Consider the following 27,157-nt stretch of genomic DNA (forward strand, 5'->3'; position numbering starts at 1 on the left):
CAACTTTCAAAGCATTTCACACTGGAAATTCCTCCCTTGGCGGTTTTATTTCTTTAGCACAGTAAATCTGGTCTGTATTTACTACTGAGGTATGTCAAGAGCAGTAACCCCAGTGCCGTCTGTGAAGTTCCATGAATCTGTGTATGTGTACACAGATTGATCTTTGTACAAATATTATAAAAAAAGAGTTCCCAAGGAAAATTTGCTTTATCACTTCCACTAAGCTTGAAGAAAACTTATCAAAACAAATTCAATGCCACGAGAAACTATCTGTGAAGAACAACTAATCTGTCTTCACAAAAACACAAAGGGATCTGTCAAAAATAAAATGAAATGGGCTGTGGATCAAGGCACAAAATGCACCACTTTATATGAGCTGACTGTTCTACATCTCCTTTCACTGTTTTCCTCATGTCTCCTACACACATGCACACACCTGTGCACACACATTACATCATAACTGTCTTCTCTTTTCCCCTTTGTTTCCCCTCCTTTCTACCCGTCGCAAATGAGATCATTGTACTGATTTCATTCCGGCTGTTATGGTTTGGGGGCATCTGGGAGACATTCCAGTGCACTCCTGCAGATCTCAAGCACATATAGAAGCTCTTGCCCAGCTGTGTAATTCTCAACAGCTGCAGAACATTGAGTTATGACACTTGAGTGAGAACGCCAGCAGTACTCAATTAAATCTGAATCTATGCTGGAAAAATAAAGTGCATTTGTTCCATGGTGTTAGTAAGTAATATTGCTTAAATTGGGCAGGCTGCATAAAAGATTTATTAAGTTCCTGATTCCTTCAACGTGTGCAGCAGCTTTTAATGGAGACTGTGTAGACATAAGGAACACATAACCCTCTGGCGACATCTAGTGGTCACAAATAAATACTACACAAATGGTTATTGTTGAAAAACATCTACTAAAAACTGCTATTATTTACACGCAGTTGTTATCAGGTGACCAGTTAAGGCAAGCAAATACAGTACTATTGTTTTTAATGGGATTCCTATTTGTTCATATCACTGACTTCAGCTTATCTGAAAATAAAAGTCAAATAAATGATGTCAGTGACTGAACTTTTTTTTCAGTCTCTGTCAACATGCTTCAATTATTCTGTGTATGCTTTATACAATACATGTACACATACATGTTACCATGCTGCAACAGAAAAGCAGAAACTCACAGAGTAAAACCAACCAAACAGGTCATGAAACTGAGACCAGAAGTTTCATGACTGCATGTTTATGGCACTGCCTGGTATCACACATAAACTAAAATATGCACTGGGCCATCATTAGTCATTTTCTATAAAAAAATAAAAAATAAAAAGCCCTTGTGAGGTACTGAATAAATAAAGTTTACCATTCCACGAATAAAAAAGAATTACATTTATTTGTCTGCATTTGGATCATCCTACTTGCTGACTGCAAATTCAATGGTGATAGTTACGTTGAGTCTAAACAAAACTTGAATAAACAGACACTGCACAGGAAAGTACAGAGAGATATAAAAACTCCGTAAATTTTAATGTTTTTCCATTAAAGTTTGAATCACAAAGACTGAATAGTTTCACAGAAAACATGGTTAACTCACAAGTTGTTTAAAGGCTTTTTAAAGGAAAAATGACCTGTCTCACTATTCCTTCCAATAATTTGTGTAATAGTTTTATGTTGCTTTGTTTGACCATGTTTGCAATTTGTGTAAGTAAGTCTTCAGCTGTGGCACCACCAACGCTGGCCAGTTAAAATGCTTTGATTGAGCCAATGCTGTAAAGGAACAGGCTTTGAGAAATACATTTCTTTGTCTGTCTACCTAGGCAGGTCAAGTCCGAGCTTCTAATCTGCTCATGTTTCCTTTCATTTCTCTTTTCACAATATCATTGCCACCTTTGTTGTCAGTTTCATTATTTTGTCTCTACCACGTCCTATTTCATTTTTGCTTCCTGGTGTCACTTTGTGATTACATCACGTTTCTCATGACATTTTTTTCCGTTTGGTTTTTCTTTAAGTATGCATCATACATCATCTGTTGACTGCTTTTTATGATATTTTTCTTTTCTTTTTTAGAGAATATTCAATGTGGCTATAAATAAAGCAAATAAATAATTAATTGATAGATTGTCATGTGTTTATGGGCTTCACTGTGACCAAATAATAAATACCAAGCTAAAATATTATAGGATACATCATGAATGCAGTTGCTTAATATGAGGAAATATTGAAAAGCAGGTACTGAAGATTCATGGTCAACATTTTCTCATTAATCCCATGTACTTTTTCAAACCCAAACCCTGTTTATTTCATCTAGTTGCTTCATATTTTTAAAAAAATGTTTACTGTGGGCTTTTACCTTTTTCTCTGACAAATTTCAGAACACCCTGATATTTCTACATCGGCATGGGAATGCACAAACATGACTGAAGCTCCATGTAAAATCACCTGAACTACATACACATACCCACGCCAGAGCAGGATACCGAAACCAAATCTTCACAGCTGTGTCAAAAACATTCCAGCCTCATCTCTTTGTTCCTCAGCTACAGTAATTATAGTACCACTACAGGTGAAATCTGTTGACAAGTCAAGGCTTCCAGTGGCAAATATAGCACCAGCATGGCAAGCTGCCTGTGATATTCTAGTCACTGCTTGTCTATGAGATTCATATCTTCTTGGTAGAGGCCTTGGAAAGAAATGTAAGTAGGTGCCCAGGGAAGTTGTTTGGAGAAGTCTAAGGCCTTGTCCACACTTAGCTGGGTATCTCACTTCTTCAGAGGAGTATGGGACCGGATGCCAGCAAAGCAGTGGTGAGGGATCCACTGTCTGCCAGCCCAAGCATCTTGGAGAAAGTTAACCATGTTGGCTTCACACCGTCAGCACTAGCCAGTTAGGCGTAGAGGATCACAGAACTCTCAAAATCCAGAGAACCGTATATCCCCGGAGAACCCGGAGTTGGATAAACATCAGCGATCTTCTGTTTTATTTCTCCTCTTCACTTTTTTATGTTATTTTTTTGCTAGTTTAGAGAAAGCTGGGGTTATATTTGGTGTGAGGATATTCTTTCTTATGGACGAGTGAACTTTTCTTTAAACAACTTCCTTATTCTGATTGAGTTGTGGGATCACTGTGAAAATCTGAAGTGGATCGTTATGAGATGGACTGAGGTATAATTGTGAAGAACTATTTAAAAAACACCTGAACTGGGTATATTTTTTGTATTGCAAACTGTGATTAAATGGACAGGAGTGATTTCTGAAAGGTTTTCTGTTTCTTGCTGTATTTGCTACAGAACTGAGAATTTTATGTTGTTTGGTGTTCCTTGATGTATTTACTTTGAGTTATCTTTTTTCCATTGTGTTAACACAGGCAGGGTTAGTGTAAAAACACTGAGATTAACTTCAAAGTGATTTAGTTTAACCAGGTCTGAGGTTCTCAGAACATTCAGCACAGTAGAGTTGTTGTTCCTTCACATCTGGGTATGTTCTAGGGAGGAGAACCCGGAGTAGACCCAGATCTCAGTGGAGGGATTATATTTCTGCCTGTCTGGCCTGCACACACCTTGGGATCTCCCATGAGGAAATGGAAAACTTTGTGGGGTTAGATAGATGTCTGAAATTACGTATTTAGCCTGATGCCACCACAACCCAAACATGGATAAGTGGATAGATGGAGATAAATGGATAGATGGATATGTAATGGTGTGACACAGGATAATTCAAGGCCCAGAGCTGTTTGCATGGCCCACCTCAGCTCGACTACTGCTCCATGTCCTCCTTCATTTTAGGATTAGTTTGGAGTTAGGTTAGTCAGGTGGTGGCAAGATGGTGATGACCAGAGCCAACACACTGAGCCAGCAACCTGCTGTTCAGAAAACCTATGGATGATGTCCAGGTTTATATGCAGTCAGTAGTGAGCACCCATAAACAGGACGGCTAGTGGTAGCCAGGTAAAAGCGCTATACAGGCTAAACCTAAAAACAGTAGTTCCTTCTTGGGTTTTTTCTTGTTTTTTTTTTTTGTTGTTGTTGTTTTGTTTTGGTTTTCTTTCAATGACATGTCACTGTTGTTTTTGTGACTTCTGTATTAACATTTTTTTAAAAAAAGACATTTAAAAAGAACAAATATTTTAAATGTTAATGCGAGCGAGAGATTGTTATTTTTAATTTTAAAAAGTAGTGAGTGACACTTTAAATTCAGGAAGGTTTTTCTTACGCTGGAAACACTCAAGTAATCAGACTTTCTCAGCTATTAAATGGGGTGTTTTGAAGTTGCAAATCCCCCCTCTCATGCCGTATGTGAATGGTACATTCCAGCAGGTAACAGCGATTGTAGTGGTACATTCTGGTTACATCATTACAAAACAAATCACCTGCAGCTGTTTCCGGTTTGCTTGTTTACACAGACAGTGATGTCACACTCGTTTCTTACTTTTGCAGAAGTTGACACGGTAGGCCTGCTTTCTGTGTTTTCCTAGTTACACTATGGAGGTTTCATAGTTTTTCTCCGGCAGTTTGAATGTTGTTGTTGTTGTTGTTGTTTTCAAAGTGCAGTTTTAGTGAGACAGAGAAAAACGCTGAAACTGCCTGGGATGAAAAAAAATGTGCGTCATCCTGCACCAAGGTGTTGGATGTCCCGACCAAAATGAAAGTGGAACACGGTAGGGAATCCGACCAACTTGAAAGTCAGCAAACATCACGACCGCAGGTAGCAAACAACATGAAATTAAAGGCTACAAACACCCAAGACTGCCACAAAAGACTTACTGGCAGCTCTTCAAAGGTCACCAAACACAGTCTGTGCTTTCACTGTCAGTGGGGCACACAAGTGGAAGTGAGTATTAGGTGGCCGAATTCTGCTGTTCATCAAGACACATGGAAAACGAAGTTCCTCTGGACTTTTTCTATTCAAGGCAACGTGGGGAAATTTCACCACGAGATGTCGGTATAAAACTCTCCCACAACTGCAACATCCCCATTAAATCTGGAGGTTGTGGACAAGGTAGGGTGACTTTTGACTCGTTTGTTAACTGCTTATCTGCAGGGCTCTTTTTAAAGGGAAAAAAGTGAGGTGTCAGCAAGGAATCGTTTAAAAAAATGTTAATGTAAATAAATTCAATAACACTGTGTGAATCATATTTCTGCATGATTCTGTTCAGGTAGTTTAAATAGTGATTAAGATGGATTATATTACTAGTCAGCTGGCTGTTCTTTGATTTGGATGTTTTTAGAATAGTGGAAATTAGATGCTATTATGGAAGGAGTGTCTATTATTTACTCTCTGCAGCCATTAATTGACTAATTGATTAGTTGTCAACTATTAACACTTGAGGTTCATATTCTCTTATTTCAGCTTCTTAAATGTGAATATTTTCTACATTCTTTACTCCTCTGTAACAGTAATTTTAATATATTTGGTCAGATTGATTTAACAAAAAAAAAACAGCATTTTCTGGTATTTTGTAGACTAAACAACTAACTGGTTAATCAAGAAAATAATCAACATTGAAAATAAGTGTTAGCTGCAGCCTGGCCTTATATGCAGTTTTTCATTAGGTTAATTCCTTGAGGTATCAGAATGCTAATGAAAGCTAGTGATAGTGTGCTGCATGGATTTATGGGCTCAAATTATTGCACTGGGTAACTATAACTGCAATTTTATTGCTTTAATTTGTTTGTTAATTTATTGGCCTTTGTTCTGTTGTGATGCTTTTTTCTTTTTCCCTCTCATTTTCTTGCTTTCTTTCTCTGTATATCACTCTCTCCACCTCATTTTTACCCTCCCTGTTTTCTCTTTCAGATGAAGTTGTTTGTTTTCACCGTCGTCTGTGCATTTCTACACGTCAGCTACCAAATTCCAAGGAGTCACTGGACTCTGCTGCCCAACAGTATGTATGATATTCAAGGGAATCTATAACCTCAGGTTCAAACAAGTCTTCCTGAATCTCTTTTCATTCCAGTATGTCTGTGTCAATGTTCCCCCTGCTAGTCCTGGTTGTGGAGGTGGATGGCACTTTGGGCCAGCAGCCCCTGAGCTGCATTGAGCTGCCAGAGGAGCTTATGAGGATAGGCAACCAGAGCCAAGGTATTTTTTGGAAGAAGAATGGAAAAGAGGAAGCACAGAGAGGAAACTCCTATCTGGTGCGGCTGGAGGAAAGCCTCGGAGGAGGCAACTACACCTGCCACAGCAAGGACGGATCGCTCCTTAATCACACCGTGGTCCTGATCTCAGAGGATGAAACCAAGAGGAGGAAGATTCTGGTGAAAAATGACAAAGGTATGGACTTCTTGCATATAATACAGTGTCACATCGGCACAGTTGCTTAAACTGAAGACATTTTAAAGTACTTCCACTGCTAAATCTCCTTGTGTTCTCTCACGTTTCCCATCAGAGGATTATTTAAAGTGCTCCGCTCAAAATTACAACGGAGAGTTCCACTGCTCCTGGGCCTGGCATCCCAGCCGCGTTGGCAAAGTAGCATTCATCAAAGCTCGACGGTAAGCTCGCAGACTGCTGAAATGTTTTCTGGTTTTCCGCTCCAATAATAACACGGTTTGCAGACTCATGTTGGAGCTGAGACTGCACAGGGACATCCATAAATACCTCCTAATAGAGGAAACATAACAAAGTATATTTTCTGTGATATTGAGGGTCGAGGTCATGTCTTGGGATCAGATTTCCTCTAAAAATATTACTTGTTTTTGGTATATGTTTTTTTTTTTTTTTTTAAATAGTGATTTGTTTCTTTTTTCACAATACTTGTTTGCAAAACACCATAACTGCTTTTTCACCTATTTGCACATGAGATTTTGTTACAGAATCTTATGTAATCTATATATAAATGCATGTTTTCACTATTTTCTACAGTGTTTCTGACAACAAGAGCATCCAGTGTTCTTTAGACTCCGGTTCTCAGCTGTGGATGTGCTCCTCGGATCACAGCAACTTCAGCTGCACGGTGGATGACAGCGTTCGCAGGATCTCCTGCCTGGACAAGCAGCACTGTCCTTACGCTGAGGAGAGCCAGCCTATCCACATCACCGTCTATGTCAAGACCAAGCAGTTCCTGGTGGAGAACTACTCCAAGCATTTTTACCTGTCAGAGATAGGTGAAACATCTGGGGGGGTGTTTATTTACTTCTGTGCACATGACAGTTTTGTCTTCCTCTTCCCATCATTGCTTTCATCTCACTCTGTTTTGCTTCCACCCTTGATAGTGAAACCTGACAAGGTGAGGATCGTAAAAATCAACAGCTCGGTGATAGAGTGGAGTTACCCGAGGTCCTGGAGCAGCCCCTACTCCTACTTCCCCCTCACTTTCCAGATTGCACAGCTCAGGGGTGAATGCAGGAGGTGCAACAACCCGTGTACTGACTCAAAAGCTGCCACGGTAAGAGGAACTTGCAAGTAAAGTGAAAATAGCAAAGAAATGTCAAAGCTTTGTGTCAATGTCAAGAAGTCACTACAAATCTGAGCAGAGGGCAAATGTTGCGTAACGGTTGTGATGTAATATGTCGTTTTAAATTTAACTTCTAGACCACGATGGTCCAGTCTCCAAACATTTGCCAGTTTCAAGTGTGGCACAAGGCAAAGGCGGTGTGTGTCCGAGCGAAGGATGCCATCTGTGACTCACAGTGGAGCGAGTGGAGTCATCTCAGGTTAGTGCCTCTCAGTGGTGTAGCGTGGGACATTCAGCTTTTATTTCACCTGTGCTGCTTACCGGTAAGCAACACAGGTGACAGGCAGCATGTGGGGAAAACACTGCCCCTGAGTGTTTTCCCCACATGCTGCCTGTCACATGAGTTACCTCCCACACACACACACGAGTATTAACATCTTTACAGGAGCTGTGATTTGCAGCTGGATTTTTTGATGTTCCTTTTAATGTCATTGTTTCCACTTTCTATACCTCTTTGCCTCTCTGCATTATCCCTTTCATCTGTTTTTGTGCCTCTTAGTTTCTTCAAAAAACAAACACTATACTGCTGCCTGTGATGCTCAGAAAATCTGTACAAATTCTAAACAACTCAGTTTTAATTTGTTTCCCATTACAGTTTGAGGGGAAGCAAGAAGAACAGACGGCACAACAAGGAAGAAGCATAAAAAGATCCCACCACTGGACTTCTCAAGCAATGCTACATGCTTTTATCTATTTATATTTATTTTATCTAACAACACGGCTTTGGTAATGTGTAATCCTTATTGACAAGTGAATAAATAAAATAAAAATTCAGCACAATCTTTTTGTTTACTGTGTCCTGTGTGTTCTCAAGATTGAATTTTCATTTTTCTCACAGTCCCAATCAGCAGCTTCACCCTCGCTGCAGGCGATTTGTGCAGTTTTCTACAGCATCAAATCTTCCTGTAACCCTTTTAGCCTCAAATGAGGTTGGAAATGTTGACTCAAACCCCCTATTGTGTTTTGCAGAGAACAGAAACACCAATAGTTGTTTCTATTCGACCAACAAACAAAGTTTAGATGATCATGAGGTGCCCGTAGTCTTTTCCGTAACTGGCTGGATGAGAGTGTGGCTTTTGGTGGAAACTTGCCTCCGCACACTTGACAAATCACAGAAGCATTGTTTTATCTGTTGCCTGTTCACTGGAAGCAGATATGGCACATGTGGTATTTCCTCCATCCACAGCCAAGACAAACATTGTGTTGCGTTTTCCTTCCATGTCTCTCTTGCTCTCGCTGCCCTTCTCTTGGATGCAGCTACAGATTTGTCAGATAAATCAGTTTGTTGGGACAAATCATCCAGTATCTGCTTTACTCTATTAAAACATTTGGGCTGTTAACAACTCTTAAGTTTATCTTGAATCATCTGACAAATGCTGCTGATAACTTAATAGAAAGGACTATTGAGAATCCCTGAACTGTCATTTAAAAACTGAGCTCAGACAGACTTCCTCAATAGGCCACGTTCCAGACAATCAAATGATCGTTTGGTGTAAAAGCAGGGGAGTGACCTTTAAACAACAGAAGGGGTGAATGTGCTTGCACTTACTTAACACAAGTATCTGTGTAACTCAGCTTTGCAATGCTATCATAGTAGTTGAACGATAGCCTACTATGAGTGTGATGGTTTATCAGTGCAGTGCATGTGACAGTATTATTCATCACAGTCCAATGTAGTGGTTCCTAAACTCATTTTGGCCAATGACAAGTTCTTACAGGCAAGTTTTGAAACTCAGCTGGCAGCTGGTAATGTCTGTGGACAGTCGTTTCAGGCTAAAAAGAGCCATTACTGTAAGTTAAATGTGCACTGAGACAGAAAAACTGCATGTCTAGAAACACCAGTCAAACCTGATAAAAATCTGCTTGAAAAGTTTGGTGAATTTGCTCCTAAATGAGGTTTGAAAGCCCCCACAGGTTATACTTTTTCCACTCACTCATCATCACAACACCACCGTTGCACCATTGTATGTTTTATAACCGTTGCGCGGTTCCAAAGATTGTTTTTTAGGGGAAGAGGTGGCACACGTGTCATAGATTCACCATCTTTGGTGTTTCAGAATTCTCCCAAACTATGGAAAAAGCGTATTTGAGCTGTACCCAGTGTTCCCTCTAATTTTTCATGAGTCTGAGCAAACACACAAACTCCTTGAGCGTTCCTTGGACCACTGTGAGCAACATCAGACGTGTGCACTGTGGTCACACCAGCATCACATCCATTCAAGTTACATGGTTCATTAAAAGAATCAAATTACAGCATTTACATTTCTGTTAAAACACTTTGTCAACAGGAGCCAGTTGAAGGCTGCAGTGATTTTAGTGACACTACAATGTATAAGAGTGAAGTTATTGAATATTTGTCTCTCTTTACTGTTGCAGCGGTTTTGCAAATTGCAGACGGACCCTGTTCACTCCATAGACACCAATGTTATTCCTGTAGCTTGAAAGACAGCTACTTTTGATAAAACTGGGCTTGTAGCACATTGTCTGCCTTGCAACAATGGGAAAGAGGCACCGTTTATGTTTTGACAACCTATATCTAATGAGTTATTGATGCTGGAAGCCCGAATCTGTGAATATCTTTCCAACTTTACTGAACTTGGGGCCACTACCACCTAAGGAGTGATATATTTAATTGTGAAAAAAGCATTTAGCCATACTTAAAGCTTTAAGTGCTTTATTAACACGGAACTAAAAATTTTGTATTGTTTTATTATCACAGGTTCTGTCTGAAAAGAGGTGGCATCATTTTAAACAGTGAAATCAAACTAACAAAATGTAATGACCAACCAGTGAGCAATACTGGATTCTGCAAAAACATAAACAACTTTTTTAAAAATCTAAATCTTATCTTAACATAGTTAATTTATTAACTTATTTTTGTGTGTATGCATGTATTTATTGATTTATTTAGTGCTGTTAACATATCAGAGTTCTGAGTGAATTTTTCTTAAGATAGACAAAGGCCATTTATTGATTACATATAGGCTGTTAAATGTTTATTGAAAACTAAAAAGCATTTTAAATAAAACAATTCAATTCAATTCAATTTTATTTATATAGCACCAATTACAGTCAAATTGTCTCGAGACACTTTACAGAACCCATATGCCTGAACCCCCAGAGCAAGCCAAAAGGCGACAGTGGCAAGGAAAACACCCTTTTAACAGGGAAAAAAAACCTCGAGCAGAACCCGGCTCTAATATGGGGGGACCCATCTGCCTGCTGGCCGGGTAGGTTGACTTAGGCATTTATTGAGTCACTAAAATACTGTAGAGTACAGACCACATCAGCATGATTATAAGCATCCTCTGGTAAATGAACAACCAGATACTGATGTCTCTCACCATATGGACTTCAGGAGATGACTGGGGGATGATAAACTGTGACCTACTGGTTGGGTTCTCTCTGTTCTCATGTTTCTTACATGTTTGTCCCCTGACAGCCGGGTCCTAATGTTTTTTGAGCAACACACCATACTATGACGTTTTTACAATGATGGTTCTACTATGGAACCAGTTTGACATGTTCAGGTGTTCTTTGTGTGAAAACTCAGAGATTTCAGGTATCAGAAGGTGGCTTTCAACTTTCTTTGGTAACTTTCTGCTTCAACTTTAAACTAAATTTCCTTCACTAACCCAGCCCTCTGGACTTCCAGTAAGCTGTGTTCCTATTGGCTGTCCAGGTGGCTGCTTGGTGTTATCAGGAACACCTGAGCAGCTTGGTGTTATCAGGAACACCTGAGCAGCTCAGTGTCTTCCTGCTTTATTTAGCTGCAGACAAACATTTCCTCTGCTTCTGTTCACCAGTGAACTGGGTTTGGTTCTGTTGCTTTAGTTTGTTTTTTAGGCGTTGGCTTGCAGCTTCCAGCAGTAAAATTGTCTTTAATGTGTTTCTTGCTGTGTTTTAGGGCTTTGTACTGGATAGTTGTCTTGGTAAATGTGGTTCTTTAGCCACAGGTAGCACATGGTGCTAATGTGTGCAGTGATTAGTTGATTTGGTGCAGTTGTGTCTTTATCTTGGTTGTAGTGAGTCTTTAGAGGTTTTTGGTCAGACACATTCTGTATTCTTGTTTGTGAACCAGCATTGGTTGTCCAGAAGGTCAGAGCTCCTGTCCTGATTCTCTGTTCTCAGAGGTTCTCTGGTAGGCTGCAGGAGACTTTAGCGTTTGGGTTGTGCTAGTTTGGTTTTTGTATGGTTTCATTTGGATGACTATCTTGAGGCCCCTCCATGTGGTTTAGTGAGGTTTTCTGCAACAGTTCTACAAAGCAACCTGCAGCAGAAGAGACTTTGAGAGTTTTTAGGAAGTTCTGGAGACCAGACTTTAGAGCAGCAGAAACATTTGTCAGCAGTTTGAGCAGGAGAAGGTGAGCTTCAGAGTAGAAATGAGACAGAAACCTTCTTGACCTGTGTGGTGAGGTCCTGTACCAAGAGTTTGAGCAGGTTGTGAAGAGTCTGTAGTTCTTTGGTCTGAAAGCACAAGAAGAGTCGACTCATTAAAGGAGAAAACAGGAGATATTGTTGCTTTCTGGAAATTCTGGAAAATATTTTATCTGTAATTTTGAATATTTGTATTTTTAAAATTTTGTTTCATTTCATAATGACATGTATTGTATATTGCTGAATTATCTCATTCAATATTTTGTCTGTTTAATAGAGTTAAACATTAATTACAATTAAATTCTATTAAACAGACAAAAGTTTGTGTTCTTTAGTCTTTAAAAGCAGATAATTACAGATGTCAGAAATATATTTGTCACATATTAAATCCCCTGTAGATTGTGGAAAAAGTAACAAAATCATTATGTGTAAATGTTTTGTGTGTATGAAAACAGAAGAGGTGCACTAAAGCAGATCTAAATAACCTGAAATTCCAATGTCAATGTTGACAATGTGGACACACAGATGCATTTATTGCCAAATTTCCATGTCGTGTAAGAAAAACCCAAGCAAACATCACACGTACCGTATATTAAGCTACAACTTAATTGCGTTGGGCCGTAACGTGGTTGGTCAGGAGGTTGTGGTCAACCTTCTTTTCACTTCCCCATCATAAAAAGCAGAAGAGGTTCAGTGATAAAAGCACTTTCGGAACAGATGTTTCTAAAGGTTTAACCAGACCCATGACCTTTGATGTTTTAGTTGTTTAAAAGTTACAGAGGGCATTTTTGGGAAATATTTCTAATTTTGTTGTTCGATTTCCCCCCAGTATGTGAACCAAAAGTAGCAAAATGTTCTGCAGTAACCGTGTGAAAATATTGAAAAAGAAATTTCTAGTATTACATTTTGTGATTCAACATGTGCGCTAGTCTGCCTGTTAAATAACAGTTTATGGCTGGTGTTAGGTCATTTAACTGCGTGTTGAGATCTCATTTTGATTTATTTTTTAGCTCTCAGTTGGCCGCAATCAACTTTTTTTTCTCCATTGTCCATTAATCTGTCAATTTTCTTGATTAATAGATGAAATGTTTTGTCTTTAAATTCCGTAGAAAATTAAAAAATATGCCCATTCTAATTTCCAGAGCCCAAGGTGATTTATTTAAATTAGTTATTTTATCTGGTCAACAGATAACCCAAAAATTATTCTTTATATATTTGTGTCAGCATTCATCCAGTTGTTATATTTCTAACACAGGAGTCAACTAAGTCTAGGGCTTGTTTGCACTCACTAGTTGTCTTGACTCTAGTGGTGCTGTAATGGCAACAGGTGCTGAGCGTCTCGTCGTGCGTATGTTGCCTGTGTTTATTATGTATGTTGGAATGTTGTGTACGTGAATTGTATGTACAATACACACACAGATGCTCTGGCACAAAAATAAAGTTCTTTGAATTGAATTGAATAGTGTGCAGCTAGTTTAATCAGATCATTTTAATTAAAAATAATAATTCTTGGGTCCAGTCTCTCCATAATGATCATCATGTCTCACAAGGTTTCACTGAAATCTTCCCACTGTATGACTCAGATTAATCAAAGTGTAGAAATAAAATCACTTTGCATTAATCATAACTGTCAGTATGCAGGATATTTAGAGTTTATTGTGACTATAGACCAGTGATATTCTTGGTTCTGATCATGTCTTGTTGACCTGCTTGGTCAAATAACAGTTTATGGTCAGTGAAAGGGCATTTAGTTGTATGTTGAGATCTCATTTTAATTAGCTTAAATTTGCCTACAGTAGTTCTTTTTCATCATTGTTTAATTGTCTGTATACTATTTCTTGATTAGCGGATGAGTGTTTTGTCTCTAAATTGTCCGAATATTGTGAAAAATACCAACTCTGATATCCCAAAGCCCAAGGTGACATTGAAATTGAATAATTAAATTTATAAAGCAGGAGCCATCAAAGTTTGGCTTTTTTTTTAAAACTTGAAACATTGCTGAAACTATTTATGGGCTTCTTTATAGTATATTTAATTAAATCATTTTAATGAATAACAAAACACTTCTGTAAGCAATTACAACAATCAGTTTCAATAATCGTGACCTTGTTTTCTGTCTCACTGCGATAATGTTTGCATCATGTCTCACATGACTATTCTGTACCACAGAATGGGCTGACAAAGCGAGACGATACATGACTGATGTGGTTGTACAGGAACAACACAAAGTTTGTCTCTGATTAATGTAGTTAAAAGTGTAGAAATGAAATCTCTGTGTATTTTTCACAGCTGTCAGTACTTCGGGTTCGCTGTAACTTTAGACTGGTGACTTCTTGGTCCTGATGGTGTCAGTTTTTAACACTTCTAGGTGACATTCTTGTTCAAATAGCAGCTCACTGTTATTTAGTTGTATTTTCAGACCAACCTTAATTTGTTAAAATAGGTTTTCAGTACAATCCAACATTTTCTCCCATTGTCAATTAATGGATTAAATTTTTTTTTTGTAAATTGTAAGAAAATTGTGAAAAATACCTACGCTAATTACCCAGGAGCCTTGGCTTTTTTAACTTAAAATATTGCTGCAACTATTCATAGATTTATTTGTGTGTGTATGTGTGTGTGTGTGTGTGTGTGTGTGTGTGTGTGTGTGTGTGTGTGTGTGTGTGTGTGTGTGTGTGTGTGTGTGTGTGTGTGTGTGTGTGTATAAAAATATACATATATTAGAAAGCATGACATGAAAATTTGAGCTGAATGTTATCAACACATTTATCATACTATTACAGTAGTACAATACATAATACAATAATATAAGTGGAAAGACAAAACCTTGTGTTTTATTCACTGTAAAATGAATCCTTTCACAAAAACACTTTCCCTTTCCAGAATTTAATAAGGGAAGCATCTATCTGCTTTTGACGAAACTATATAACAACTTATCCCCATGAGAACTGAAATTTGAAACTCATCTACAACCTAAAAACTCAACTCAGTACATAGATATATAGTAATTCAAAACAAAAATGAGGAAATCCAGGAATTTTGTCATCAATTACATTCACAACTTGTTCTCTTGAATCCACAGTCCCTCTGACCTTGTCCCCATTTGCTGACCATGTTAATGAATGGGCACAGAAGTAGCCATTTGGACAGATGGCATTTATCTGCTTGCTACTTACTATGCAAGTGCCACATTGGAGAAAACAACGGTCTTTTAGTGGTGGGAAGATGTTGTAGAGTCAGTCGTGTAATTTCTTTTTGACGCCGCTAGATGGCAACATTGCACCTGCTACGTGTGTGTGTCTGATAGGTCTTGACCTGCAGTAAAATCGGATTGGAGGAAGATGTGTTGCCTAAAGGAGTTTTAAAACATGCAAATCACTTGTTATTTATCACAATAACATTTTGCATTTTTAATCCCTAATTGCAGCTTTAACTTTGCCAACATAAAAGCCTTCTTGTATTAGTTTAAAAATATTCCATCCTGATATTGAGGATCCTGCTGGTGAGTCGTCTACATATTTAAATGATAAACATCTCTATTTGTCTCCTTTTATGTCGACTAGAGAGCATATTGTTAGACATAAGGCCCATTCTCGAAAGCATATGCCAGATTTTTTTTCTTTTTTTACAACTTGTGATTTTTTTTATGAGTCTTCCATTCAGTCAGGCCATTATTATCATCAGCCCAACCTTTTGATTTACGAGAACATCTGGTAGTTGCGCAGGAGGCGGACGGCAGCGCCTACAACTCCATTTTTCTCATCACTTACTTCAAAATGTCTAATAGAGTTATAACACGGGGGGAATTTTAATAGCCCTCCCATATGTGGACACTTGAACATGAGTCATATAAATACACAGACGCACCTTTGCGTGGCTTAGATGGCGTGCGCATTCCCGCCTGTGCGTAATGATCGGAGAGATTTCGGAAACCTTGTGTCTGGGTGCCACGGAGTTACCAAACCGCAGTATTAACATGTTTAGATCATCTAGCCCCCCCTCAACTGACGTCTCTGTTTTTGGTCACTGAGACGGTGATATCTGGGCTAACAGTGTGTGCTGGTGCTCGGGGATATAAATATATGCCACCCCAGAGGCCTCCAGTGTTCGCGCTGGCCCCTACATGCCGACCAAGGCAGACAGATCATGGCGAAAGAACCGGCCGCAATCAAACAAATGTGCTGAAGGATCGCTCTGAGCGTGTGTGCGTGCGCGTAAAAGCGAGGCTGTGAGAGACATTTTATCTCACGTCGCTTTTATTTATCACTATTTACTGTATCCTGTACTCACGTGGTGAGCCGCTCACATTTCTCCTCCCACAGCAGGAGACATAAATAAACAGCTATAGACAATGATGAGATGATTGCTGGTGGTTTGGTGTACAACCTTGACCATTTATGGCATTTATAGCACAGTTTGCCTTGTGCGCAATGTGGGAATATATATATGACGCACACAAAAAGTAAGATTAAAATGAAAGTAAAAGTCGTTTTACAGTATTGGAATTACAGAAATCATTTTGTTTGTGAGTTTTTTTCCCCACTGTGATTACGTGTCAATTCATTTCATTTCTACAATTGCTGATAAAATCTTAATTTTCAACGATACCCTTCTGATAAACACGACTCTCTCCCCCTCCATCTTTCAATTTCATTATAATTACCAAACAGTACTTATTGAGCAGATGCCCCCCGGACAATTCAATTTGACAATTTAGAGATGACTCTTAATGATCAGGGGGAAGAAAACCAGGATTGATGAGAAACAGGAGGAGAGCTCGTCACTTTCTGCAGGTTTGGCTGCAGTTTTCATGTTTCATGCTTGTGAGACCACTTGTGCAGTTTCACGCCTCTGTGAGCAGCCATGCAAATTATTTCTTTTTTTTTATTTGTTACACATTTTGTTGTTTGTTTGTGAGCAGTTATTTCTGAGTGCACATTTTTTGGACAGCGGGACGCAGCACAGTTTAGCTGTAATCCTCATATTTATGTTGGATTCAGCACTTAGTCCCGCAAGATTTATGTAATGCATCTAATCAAAGCTAATTTCAAACCACCGGGCTGTAACAGAAAAATGTGCGCAGCGCCTGCCAGGCTTTTTTGGGGGGGAGCTGAAACTTTCTTAAGCTCATAATCTGCCAGAGTTGATACTCTGAAAAACAACACTTGGACTGCTCAACACAGTTTATTCAGTTCTTAGGAGAAAACACAACACTGAAAATTCATTTTAAATGTTTGAATAAAGTCGTTTTTTTTCTTCCTTTCTCCAAAGACACACGCATACATATTATAAACAATTAAAAATACGGGTTGTGGTTGTTCATGTTGAATTAATCTGACACATATACACGTAAGTAAACACAATTAAATCTGTACACAAGTGCTGCAACTGTTCCTCAAATTGTTTCCTCTCAGTGTGCTCTTGCGCATTTTTGTCACATACTAATGAGACAAAATCACTTTTATCTGATGCTCATTTACAACATTTGATCGGATTCTGTTTCAGCTTGTTTTGCAGACACACGCGGGCACATTTTCGTGCCTGCAGCTCAAGTGACAACGCGGTAAACAGACGATAGATGTTACAACCACCCCGGGTCTCCTCCTCAATTGCTGCCCTTTTAGTCTCGGTGCGCAAACTGCTTGGATTAAACTAATGTCCCCCCCGGAGTTGTTGTTGTTTGATTGTCGTGAATATATTATTTGTCAGGAGCGCACATACCGAGATTGGCATAAGTTTACGCACACACACACACAGACACACACACGCCGCGCACAGCTTCTGGCTAAGTGGCTGGGGCGGGACACTGCGTGGGACGAGGCGGGGACAGCAGGCAGGCGGGCGGGCAGCGTGCTGGTCGGGTTGGTGGACAGCTGATTGTCCGCGTTATTAACTGTGTTTGAGGGCGTTCCCTGCTCGCCTCGCAGACCACGCCTCCCTCACCTACTAGTTCTCTCCTGTTTGGCATCCCAGAGATGGTCCAAAGTGATTCCTCAGGGAAGAAAAGAGCGCAAATCACCCGAACAGGAGCTGACGAGGAGCCGAGCCGCCGCTACACCCAAAAGGACTGCCTCTTAATTGCGCGTAATCTTCCGTTTCATTCATCTCGAACAGAGGCGAAGACTTTGGAAATCAAGGAGCGCAGCGAAGGAGGGTGTTTCATCTCTTCGTCTTTTTTTTCTTTTTCTCACTGTGGACTGTTTGCAAAAAACAAACAAAAAAACTGACATTTTGCTTGTGTTTCTGTCAGCTGCACCTTGATCCGGGGGACCGTCGCCAACTCAGTGAAGCCTCTCATCCTGCGCTTCCCCTTTCATCGTTCTTTGCGTTGCTCATCTTCATATCTGCTGCTGCTGCTTTCCCCCCATTCGTCTTTATTTTTTTCCTCTCTTCTGGAGTCGCTGACATGAGGTTGCAGCTAACCCCTGGATGCTGACAGCTCCCCTTTTTCCTTTCCACGTGTCGCGTCTTTTGTTTACTTTGAGAAACACGCGCGCAACTAAACGCCAAGTGAAACAGACCACGCCACTTTGCTCCTCTGACAGCGCGATCAAACAGACGCAGGAGGAGGGGAGGCAAGGGGAGAGGAGGAAAAAAAGGAGGGAGCCACGGAGAGGAGGATAGAGAGAGAGGAGAGCGAGCGAGCGAGAGAGAGATAGAGACGGCGTGAAGGTGCGTTTTGATGTTTGGCATCCACGAGAGCATCCAGAGGAGTGGGAGTAGTATGAAAGAAGAGCCCATGGTGGCCGGGATGAACGCGGTTCGGACATGGATGCAAGGCGCCGGAGTGCTGGACGCCAACACAGCCGCTCAGAGGTGAGCCCGAGGCGGCCTTGGCGCTGCGCTTCTGATCGGTGCGTGGAGACGAACGGGGAGAGAAAGCGCATTAAGATCTGCGGTGTTAAAGACGGAGCGGCTGCATCACTTGGGGCAGCGTGCGTCCCCAGAGGACGTATAGTTGTGGGATAATCACTGTTCCCGCTGGCATTATAAGGCTAAGTTTTTTTTAGCTCAAAGTCCGACTTGGTAAAACACTTCATGTGGCTGAAAGAGATTTCTGGAGGGGGAATCACAGCTAACTGGGTTTAGAATAACTTTGGTCTGAAAAGTGAGCTGTGAGTTTATGTTTAGGCTCTTTGGCTCCCTTCGGTGGTTGTTTCTTCTGTTTTTTTTAGGGTTGTGGTGAAGCAGAGCAGGTTACTTTATAAACTCTGCATGCATATTTTTTCCGTGCGGCTTTTCTTGCAAAATGAAATAAAAATATTGAATCAAGTTGGGCAAGTTTACAATGAAAATAATCACACTATTACGCACTAGAGGCCTTCCAATCCATGAGAGCAGCTGACGTGTCCAAATTAATATAATAAAGCACATTTAAATATTTTAGTTGCAGCTTAATTTTATTGCTGTGAATTAAAATGTAAAGTGCACCTGCGTGTTCAGAGCGTCTTTTATGGAATTAAATTACATGCGCTTTTAGAATGGACACTATTTGAGTTTTTTAAGCAGATCTCTGTTGTGTTTGCACTTTTCCTTGAATGCACGTGTTTTAACCACGGTGGTGGTGGGCGCTGCTGCTGTGTGTGCTTGTGTCCGCAGCGGAGTGGGTCTTGCTCGGGCTCACTTCGAGAAGCAGCCGCCCTCCAACCTGCGCAAGTCCAACTTCTTCCACTTCGTCCTGGCTTTGTACGACAGACAGGGGCAGCCGGTGGAAATAGAGAGAACCACGTTCGTTGACTTTGTAGAGAAAGAAAAGGTGAGTGTGTACACTTAAATCATTTATTTTTTTTTAATTACACGTCGGTTTTTTATGAATAAATTCCAAATATGTTGGACATATTTACGCAGAGCATGGGGTGATGTCTGACACGGTATAGTGGCCTGTTAAGTGATAAATTACCAAAGTAGCCAGACGCACACAGCAGGGATCATTGGTCCTAAAGGCTTCCCTGATGTGATTTTTACATGTGGTTTCCTGAAAGACTTGCACTCTTCAAATCATTCTAATAATTATTACAATAATAATTATTATTAGCGCAAAAACTCCTGCATCATTTTTACGCAAATTTCTCCTCACTGCCAACTTTTCTCCTCCGTTGCCGCTGCTGATATTGACTCATATTTTCCCTGACAGCTCAGCACAGCGTGCAGCCAGCTCCTGCAGGTGTTGTCAGTCGAGATATTTTCTGTTTTAAACAAACATCAATATTAGTGTTTGATAGGCCTAAAAATCGATCATGTATGGGGCTGATATTGACCTGTTTGCAAGTGGCGTTAAAAGAGAATGTTTTACGTATAAATATGTGTTTTATTAATTAGATTTTACCACCGGCTTCTTTATTATTTATTGCATCCAAATGCCCCTCTGCTATTGATCAGTAAAAACACATTTAATATTGCGCAGTGATTTACTGGAGAGAGGCAATAAATATGTGAGGTTGTTGTAATTTTTAAAAAATATTAAATGTCTGCAGGGGCATTTAAAGAGTTTCCATTTCCAGTGTGAGGTAATAAAGTTGTAAACGCAACTATTTTGCAAGTTTTTTGTTCTCTAAATATTACATTATTCAGAGGATTTTAGTTTTGGCCAAAATGGAGTAATTAAATCAGTTGGTAACTTTCTGAAAGTTTTATTTCTTTCTTTTGTGGACGCTATAAAAATGAAATGTGGTGATTTTGAATGGGATCCCACAGCGAGGGAGACGTAACATGTCTGTAATCTAAAAATATCAAGTTGTGGAGCCGCAGTAAAAGTCCCAGGAGGAGGTGGTTTGCTCGCTCTGACCGGGTGTGTTTGGTTTAATTTTCATAGGAAACGACGGGGGAAAAGACCAACAATGGGATCCATTATAGACTTCAGCTGCTCTACAGTAACGGTGAGTTTGGATTCCATAATTTTTATGGAGCAATAACAAACGCAAGGAGTGAATGATACGCCAAAGCAAAGTGAGGAAACTCTGGAAATAAATGTTACAGGAGGTCAGACCGTTGATTTTCATTGTAAAAGGGTATAATAGTGTTTTGTTCTATTTATTTAAATTACCGCGAATTATCAGCGCTGTGTCGTATTTGTGTGTTGCGTTATTCAGATTTTAAAAACTTTAAAAAGCTTAATTACTTTAATTTTAATTATCAGGCCTGTTTTATTTGTTGTTGTTGTTGCTGTGCTTGTGCATCCTCTAGTAAATATTCTGTCTTCCTGGTCGGCCTACTTTGGCTGCAGCAATAAACAACTCCAAGCAGCTTAAATAAAACGTCTTTTAAACGGTTACTCTTTTTTTTTTTGCTCCCTCGATTGAATAATTAGGTTATATTTGGTTTAATTTATTTTAAAAAAGACGTTTGTTTCTTCCTGCTGTGCTCATTTTCACCATTAATAAATGTTTATGGGGTAAAATGAACAGGGTAAAGGCAGTAAATTAATTTTTTCAACCACACTAACAGCATGGCATAGAAAAACTGAAAGTCATTATTAACAGTTTGAACTCATAGTTTCCATGAAGTGGCTCACAGGGGAAATCAGAATGAATAAAACTTGTGATCCGAAAGCTGGGTTAAAGCTTTTCCCTTCAGATGTGATGTGAAAGTATGAAAGCCGCAAATTGCATTTGAACATCTTTCCTTCTGTTCTCTGCAGGGATCAGGACAGAGCAGGACCTGTACGTTCGTCTCATTGACTCTATGACTAAACAGGTAAGAGGTTCTGCGTTTAAACAAAAAAAGAAAAAAAAAAAAGAAAAAGCTCCAAGATATGTGCATCAGTTCAATGGTTGTGTTGGTCTGAGTGTTGCCCCCCTACCTCCAACCGCCTCCCCCACCCTCATCCTGCTGCATGCCTGTGTCTGAGACCCTCAACTTCAGCACAGCACAGCCGGCTTGATAAACGACCTGTCTTACCTGTGGAATACATTTACAGAGGCCCAGAAAAGTAGAGGACATGTGTCCTCATACTCTACCTCTGCACAGGCAGCCAGTAAGTGGGGACGGTGTGTGTGTGTGTGTGTGTGTGTGTGTGTGTGTGTGTGTGTGTGTGTGTGTGTGTGTGTGTGTGTGTGTGTGTGTGTGTGTGTGTGTGTGTGTTTTATCAGGCTGTATGTACGTGTGCGTGTGAATATCTCGCTGAGGTGCAGAGGCAGTTGTGTGTTAGTGTTTGAGAGAGACAGTGATGCATGCCAGCTCACTCTTTGAGGACCTTGACCCTCATTTCCTCAATGTGAAACAGAACAAACTATCCCAGAGTGTGTTATGGCCAATTCAATCACACAAAGAAATACAGAGCAGCACATGTGGGCTGGCGCACACTGAGGGAATTCTCCGTTAGCATGAATTAGACAGCGAAGCAAGTAAAGCCCCTTCAACGCTGTTTTGATATCAGGTCTTTTGTTTTGCCAGTTCCGCCTCTAGTGCCATTAGGCTTGAAGAGAGTTTGCCTTAGAATGAAAAGAGTAGGAGGAGATGTTTGTGTGAGAGCGTGTGTGTTAGCATGTTTATCTGTGTGTGTGTGTGTGTGTGTGTGTGTGTGTGTGTGTGTGTGTGTGTGTGTGTGTGTGTGTGTGTGTGTGTGTGTGTGTGTGTGTGTGTGTGTGTGTGTGTGTGCGTGCGTGTGTGCCGGGTGATCACAGCCCTGGAGAGCATGTTGAGTGGGGTTGGAGGGGTAACCAGACTAGATTTTTGGACGCTGTGCTGTATGGACCAGATGGTGCACTATACTCCAGTCTGGCAGTCCAACTGCTCACTGTACACTGCATATAAACATACGTGCATGCACAAACACATATGCACATGCAGTAGTACACACACACACATGAATTTCCCTCTTACTGTCTCTGTCAGAACAGAGCGTTCCTGTTCAGGACTGGATTCCCACGATACACACATTTGCCAGATAGGCAAACACTGCTCCCAGATGAAAGAAACACACACACATTTCTGTTTTTTATTTTGCCCCTGCATTGTGGTTGAATTTTGTTTTCTTTCAGCCCAGCACCCTTAAAAATATAAATCACTGTCCTTATAATTTTCTTTGATTTTCTTTTTGCTCTCTTCAGGCGATTGTCTATGAGGGCCAGGATAAGAACCCAGAGATGTGTCGGGTCCTGTTGACCCATGAGATCATGTGCAGGTAAGACAAAACACACCGTGCTACGTCTCTCTTTTATTACCTGGCCAATGGTACAGAGGCGAGATCAAGATGAATGTTTTTCTCACTTTGGAGGTGTCTGTGTTGGTGTGAAGAGGGGGCAAAGACATGAGCAGTGCTGCTAAATTACAATAGAAATCTTATCATTTTCCCTTAAAGTGGGTTGGAGAGATGGGCCCTGGCCTATTTCTGTTGTGCGTCTATGTGTATATGTGTGTGTGTGTGCGCATCCCTCTCATGTTCAGCTAATTAGGACAAGGAAAAGCTCATTACTCAAACCCATCCTCCTCAGTCTGTGTAATACATGCAGTTTGCTGTGTCCTGACAGTGAGCTATGTGCAGAGGGGGGCAGACTCGAATTACACATAAAATACAGACACACTCGCGCTCACTCAAAAGTAGTAAGCAGGCAAAACTCTCACAAGCCCCATCACATGCATTTACAATCAATGAAAGCATCGCACAGCGTGGGACCGTCTCTTACAAGCCAGTCATGTAGAAGGACATGCAGAGTTGCATGTAGAAAAATGGCTAGTGGCAAAGCGTAGCCACTTCCTGGTTATCACACAAGGCAATTTAGACCACTTGTTTTCATATGCTGCAGGAAACGGTGGAGATCAGAAATCTGATCTGGCTCTCCAAGCCTCTTGTCCTGAGGGACTGGAGAAAGTAGGGGGAGGGTCAGTCTCTCTCCCTCGCTCTCTCCCCCCTTTTCTCTCCCTCACTTTCTCCATCTCCTCCCACACACATACAGTAGATGCACACATGCAGTCAGACACAGGTACACACAGACATGCAGACGAGCAGACAGAGAGGGAAAAGGTAGATACTTTTTTGGGGGGGTGGGGGGAAGAGAGAAAGGAGGGCTGACGGCTCACAACACACTGTTACATTGTGCTGCAGTCAAATGATTCAGAAAGGACTCGTCACATCAGTATGCAACCCCCTTCTACCCAGCATGCACTACTCCCCAGGTCCAGTGGGACCACTCTGTGACCCACTTCTGAGGGAGAGAAAGAGCGAGAGAGAGAGGCGGGATAGAGGGAGGGGACGAGCACTGAGGAAAAATAGAGAACATAAGATGTCTGGTTGTGTGATGCCTGACAGAAATGGAGCTAACCTGAGCCCTGGAGGCTAATTCAAGTTTTTTTATCCAGCCCCATTCAAGCTCGGTGCTTTAACTCTTCTCCTCCAAACTTTGCCTAAAATCGCCCTGCTGATCTCACCTACTGTAGTGCGAGAGCCCCGGTCTTACCTTGACGTGCTAAAACAGAAAATCCGACTCATGCTTCTGCTTGAACTCAAAAAAGTCTCACGCCCTTTTACTCCTGTTTCTCTTTCCTCTATGCTCATCTGATTTCCTGAGCTGTGCCTTATCTCTGCCCTCTCTGGTGCTCACATTCTGGTGACTAACTCCCCCTTTGTCTCTGCCTCCCCTCATTCTCTCAACCTCTCTTACAGTCGATGCTGCGATAAGAAGAGTTGTGGCAACAGGAACGAGACCCCATCAGACCCTGTCATCATCGACAGGTAAGCAAACTTCGCCCTTCAACCCCAGCTGACATGATGCTCAAAACACAGCATGTATGACGGCGCAAAAGAGGAACTGTGTGCAAAACGCACCGGCAGAAAACGTTGCAGAAGCATTTCACAGCTGTGAAAAAAATCACAACAAAATGTCACTTGAATTTCCAGTGATGTAAGCACATGAAAGCAATTTCTTGATGTGTGATTTGGCTGAGAAAACATAACCTGCGGGCCTAATAAAGCAGGCCACAGGTTGGTTTTCAGCAACCGTAATTGTGTTTGTAAGCAAAATGTGTGGAACAGAAGTAAATTATATTCCAGTGGTATGAGTGTGTGAAGTGGAGGAGCAATCACAGAGCAGTTAAGCTGAGCTTCAAGTGTGGTCAAACAGTGTTTGTGTGGTTGTGCTGATGACTTAGCTGATGAGTAGTTAGGGTTACAGCAACAGTCTGCGTGTGTGTTTCTGTGTATAAATCTTCGACGGGTGTGGTACCAAAGGTTGTTAGCTGCTTTTGACACTCACACACACTTTTCTTTGAGTGTACGCCTTTCTCCTGCCGTCATAAACCACCTCAGACCGACGCTGCAGCTCCCGCGATTTACAGTCGGTCAGAAAAAAAAGCAAAGCCGCGCAGATTTACTGTCCTGCCTCAGCTGTATGCTTGTGTGTGGACATACAGCGTGAGAGGAAGTATTTGTTTAGAGGAGTTCTTCAAGCGTGCAGATGTAAGACTGGAGGAGATGCATGCTGAAGCGATTTTCCATGAAAGAGTAACAGAGAGGCCCTTTTTTCTGTTTTTTACTGTATTTTGTGATCCATAACTTTGCTAAACAACTGCGCTATCAGGTAAAAGTGAAGCACACTCTATGTCTGATTTGAATTTGTCGCATTTGAGCATATTTGTGTGAGTGTTAATGAGGCAGTGACCTGTGCTATCTGATGAACACAGCTGTCCTGTTCTCACTGCTGCTCTGTCAAAAGCTACTCTTTACCTGTGTATGTATGTGTGTGTGTGTGTGTGTGTGTATATCTGTAAGTGTGTGCACAAGTTTATGTGTGTGTGTGTGTGTGTGTGTGTGTGTTTATCTGTAAGTGTGTGCACAAGTTTATGTGTGTGTGCGCCACCCTTGTTCCGCTCCAGTGAAGCGGAAGGCCTCACCTCAGCGCTCCCTGAGACAGCTGCACCCCACCACGTGGCCTCAGACAACACGCCTGCCCATCACTCTGTGCCATTTTTCTGATTCTTTTTTTTTTGTTTTTTTCCCGTGTGCATACTTGTTGAGTTTTCTCATCTAAGCACTCTGTCGCTCCGTCTTTTACGAGGCGCCGGAAGTCGAAGTTTCTCCGAGTGCAGCCACCATGGCCGAGGCGGGACCGTTTCCCGTGAACAGCTTTCCCACACCGAGCATGTGTTGTGGTCGCTCGTTGGCAGTATTCCCCCGACGCCCGATGGCTCAGGTGTGAGGGCAGCATTAACGAACAACAAATTAGAACGTGGAGGAGGGGAGGGAGGGAAAACAACAGCAATATCTCCGCTTTCCTCTCCAACGAGCACTCTTTCTGGACAGGAAAATAGGTCAGGTGAGAGGAGAGCGGTTGGGGAGGGGGTGCTAGCTAGTGTTAAAGTGAGGGGACTGAAGGGGAATAAGGAGAGGAGGGTTTATGCGTTTGCTCATTTAGTACCAATATATTCTTGGCAATTGTAATAATCCGGGATTCATAAACAAACAAACAACTGTGAGGCTGAAACTGACTCAATTACCATGAGTTCCCCTCCTTCAGATTCATAAAGAAATACCATCAGCAGCCCCTCTCCACCCTTGAAGTTATTTAGTTCGTTAAATAAGGGCTCGTTAGCCCTCTGCTGTTTCGCAGAGATGATTAGATTTTACAGCCCTAATTAGCTGGGCTAGCTCTAACTCTTCTGGAAGAGTAATGGGTCTGATTGCCTAATTAGCTCTCTCTCGTTAAGACGGGAGAAACAGGCCACTGCAGCAAAACCGCAGGAATGAGGAAAAATAAAGTCAGCTAATGAGAAACTTATTTGATTGTTAGGAGAACAAATCTGGTACAGTGTGGATCGGCAGAGCTCTGGGTACTGTACATGCTCACCGGGAGAATCTCTCTCACCCCTCTCTTTATCTCGCCTCCTGTTGAAAAGAGAATTTGTTTGTGCTTTAAAGCATCTACAAGGAGCGATATGACTCCCATTTTAATTATGAAGCATATTTGTTTAGGCTATGATAGAGGAAGGCGCTTGAACACTTCTTACATTTGTACTGAGGCAGAAAGAGACGCTGAACCACAGTCTGTCCCTCTTTGTGGCTGTTTTTGTTTCAGACTGTTGCAGTTGCAGCATCGTTCAGTTTTAGAAGTTACGCTGTCATCTCTGACAACCGTCTCTCTGCTGTCTGAGCTGAAACAGTCAGCAACAGAGATGAAGACAAGCCATGCCATATTTTATGAAGTTAACCTCTGAGGTGGCGAGCTCTTGGAAATTCAGACAGACCTTGGCATGACATGTTGTGTATGTGCTTGACACTGGGCAGGCGAAGCAGCTGAAAGGTGAGACGCTCCTGTGCGTCTCCTCCCCAGGGAAGCATGTGTGGTCCACTTTAGCCTCTTACAGAGACAGGATAATATGAGGGGAGCCCTTAACCC

At 41.2% G+C, this 27,157-nt stretch overlaps 2 protein-coding genes across 7 annotated transcripts in view; both read left to right on the forward strand.

Moving 5' to 3' along the window:
* Positions 1-4,378: 4,378 nt before the first annotated feature.
* il12ba (interleukin 12Ba) lies at positions 4,379-14,509 on the forward strand. 2 transcript variants are annotated; one of them, XM_035942892.2, is made up of 9 exons: positions 4,395-4,442; positions 4,541-4,993; positions 5,792-5,879; positions 5,981-6,268; positions 6,384-6,489; positions 6,860-7,101; positions 7,210-7,382; positions 7,529-7,650; positions 8,047-14,509. In XM_035942892.2, the coding sequence occupies exons 3-9, from the start codon at positions 5,792-5,794 to the stop codon at positions 8,093-8,095; spliced, it is 1,068 nt and encodes a 355-aa protein (XP_035798785.1). In that variant the 5' UTR covers positions 4,395-4,442; positions 4,541-4,993; the 3' UTR covers positions 8,096-14,509. The 2 variants fall into 2 exon arrangements, with proteins under 2 accessions (XP_023153916.1, XP_035798785.1); XM_023298148.3 differs by lacking the exon at positions 4,541-4,993 and having other exon boundaries at positions 4,379-4,442.
* A 3,336-nt stretch (positions 14,510-17,845) lies between these two features.
* Positions 17,846-27,157, forward strand: part of ebf1a (EBF transcription factor 1a) — a 55,685-nt gene continuing 46,373 nt past the window's right edge. For all 5 annotated transcript variants that reach the window (XM_023298144.3, XM_023298146.3, XM_055016606.1 and 2 more), the window contains exons 1-6: positions 17,846-18,644; positions 19,428-19,584; positions 20,641-20,704; positions 21,466-21,521; positions 22,877-22,950; positions 24,430-24,498. In XM_023298144.3, coding sequence (XP_023153912.1) covers positions 18,511-18,644; positions 19,428-19,584; positions 20,641-20,704; positions 21,466-21,521; positions 22,877-22,950; positions 24,430-24,498 — 554 coding nt within the window. In that variant the 5' untranslated portion in view covers positions 17,846-18,510. The remainder of the gene's footprint in view (positions 18,645-19,427; positions 19,585-20,640; positions 20,705-21,465; positions 21,522-22,876; positions 22,951-24,429; positions 24,499-27,157) is intronic.

The sequence above is a fragment of the Amphiprion ocellaris genome, chromosome 13 (assembly GCF_022539595.1).
Source record: "Amphiprion ocellaris isolate individual 3 ecotype Okinawa chromosome 13, ASM2253959v1, whole genome shotgun sequence".
NCBI classification, from domain to species: domain Eukaryota; kingdom Metazoa; phylum Chordata; class Actinopteri; family Pomacentridae; genus Amphiprion; species Amphiprion ocellaris.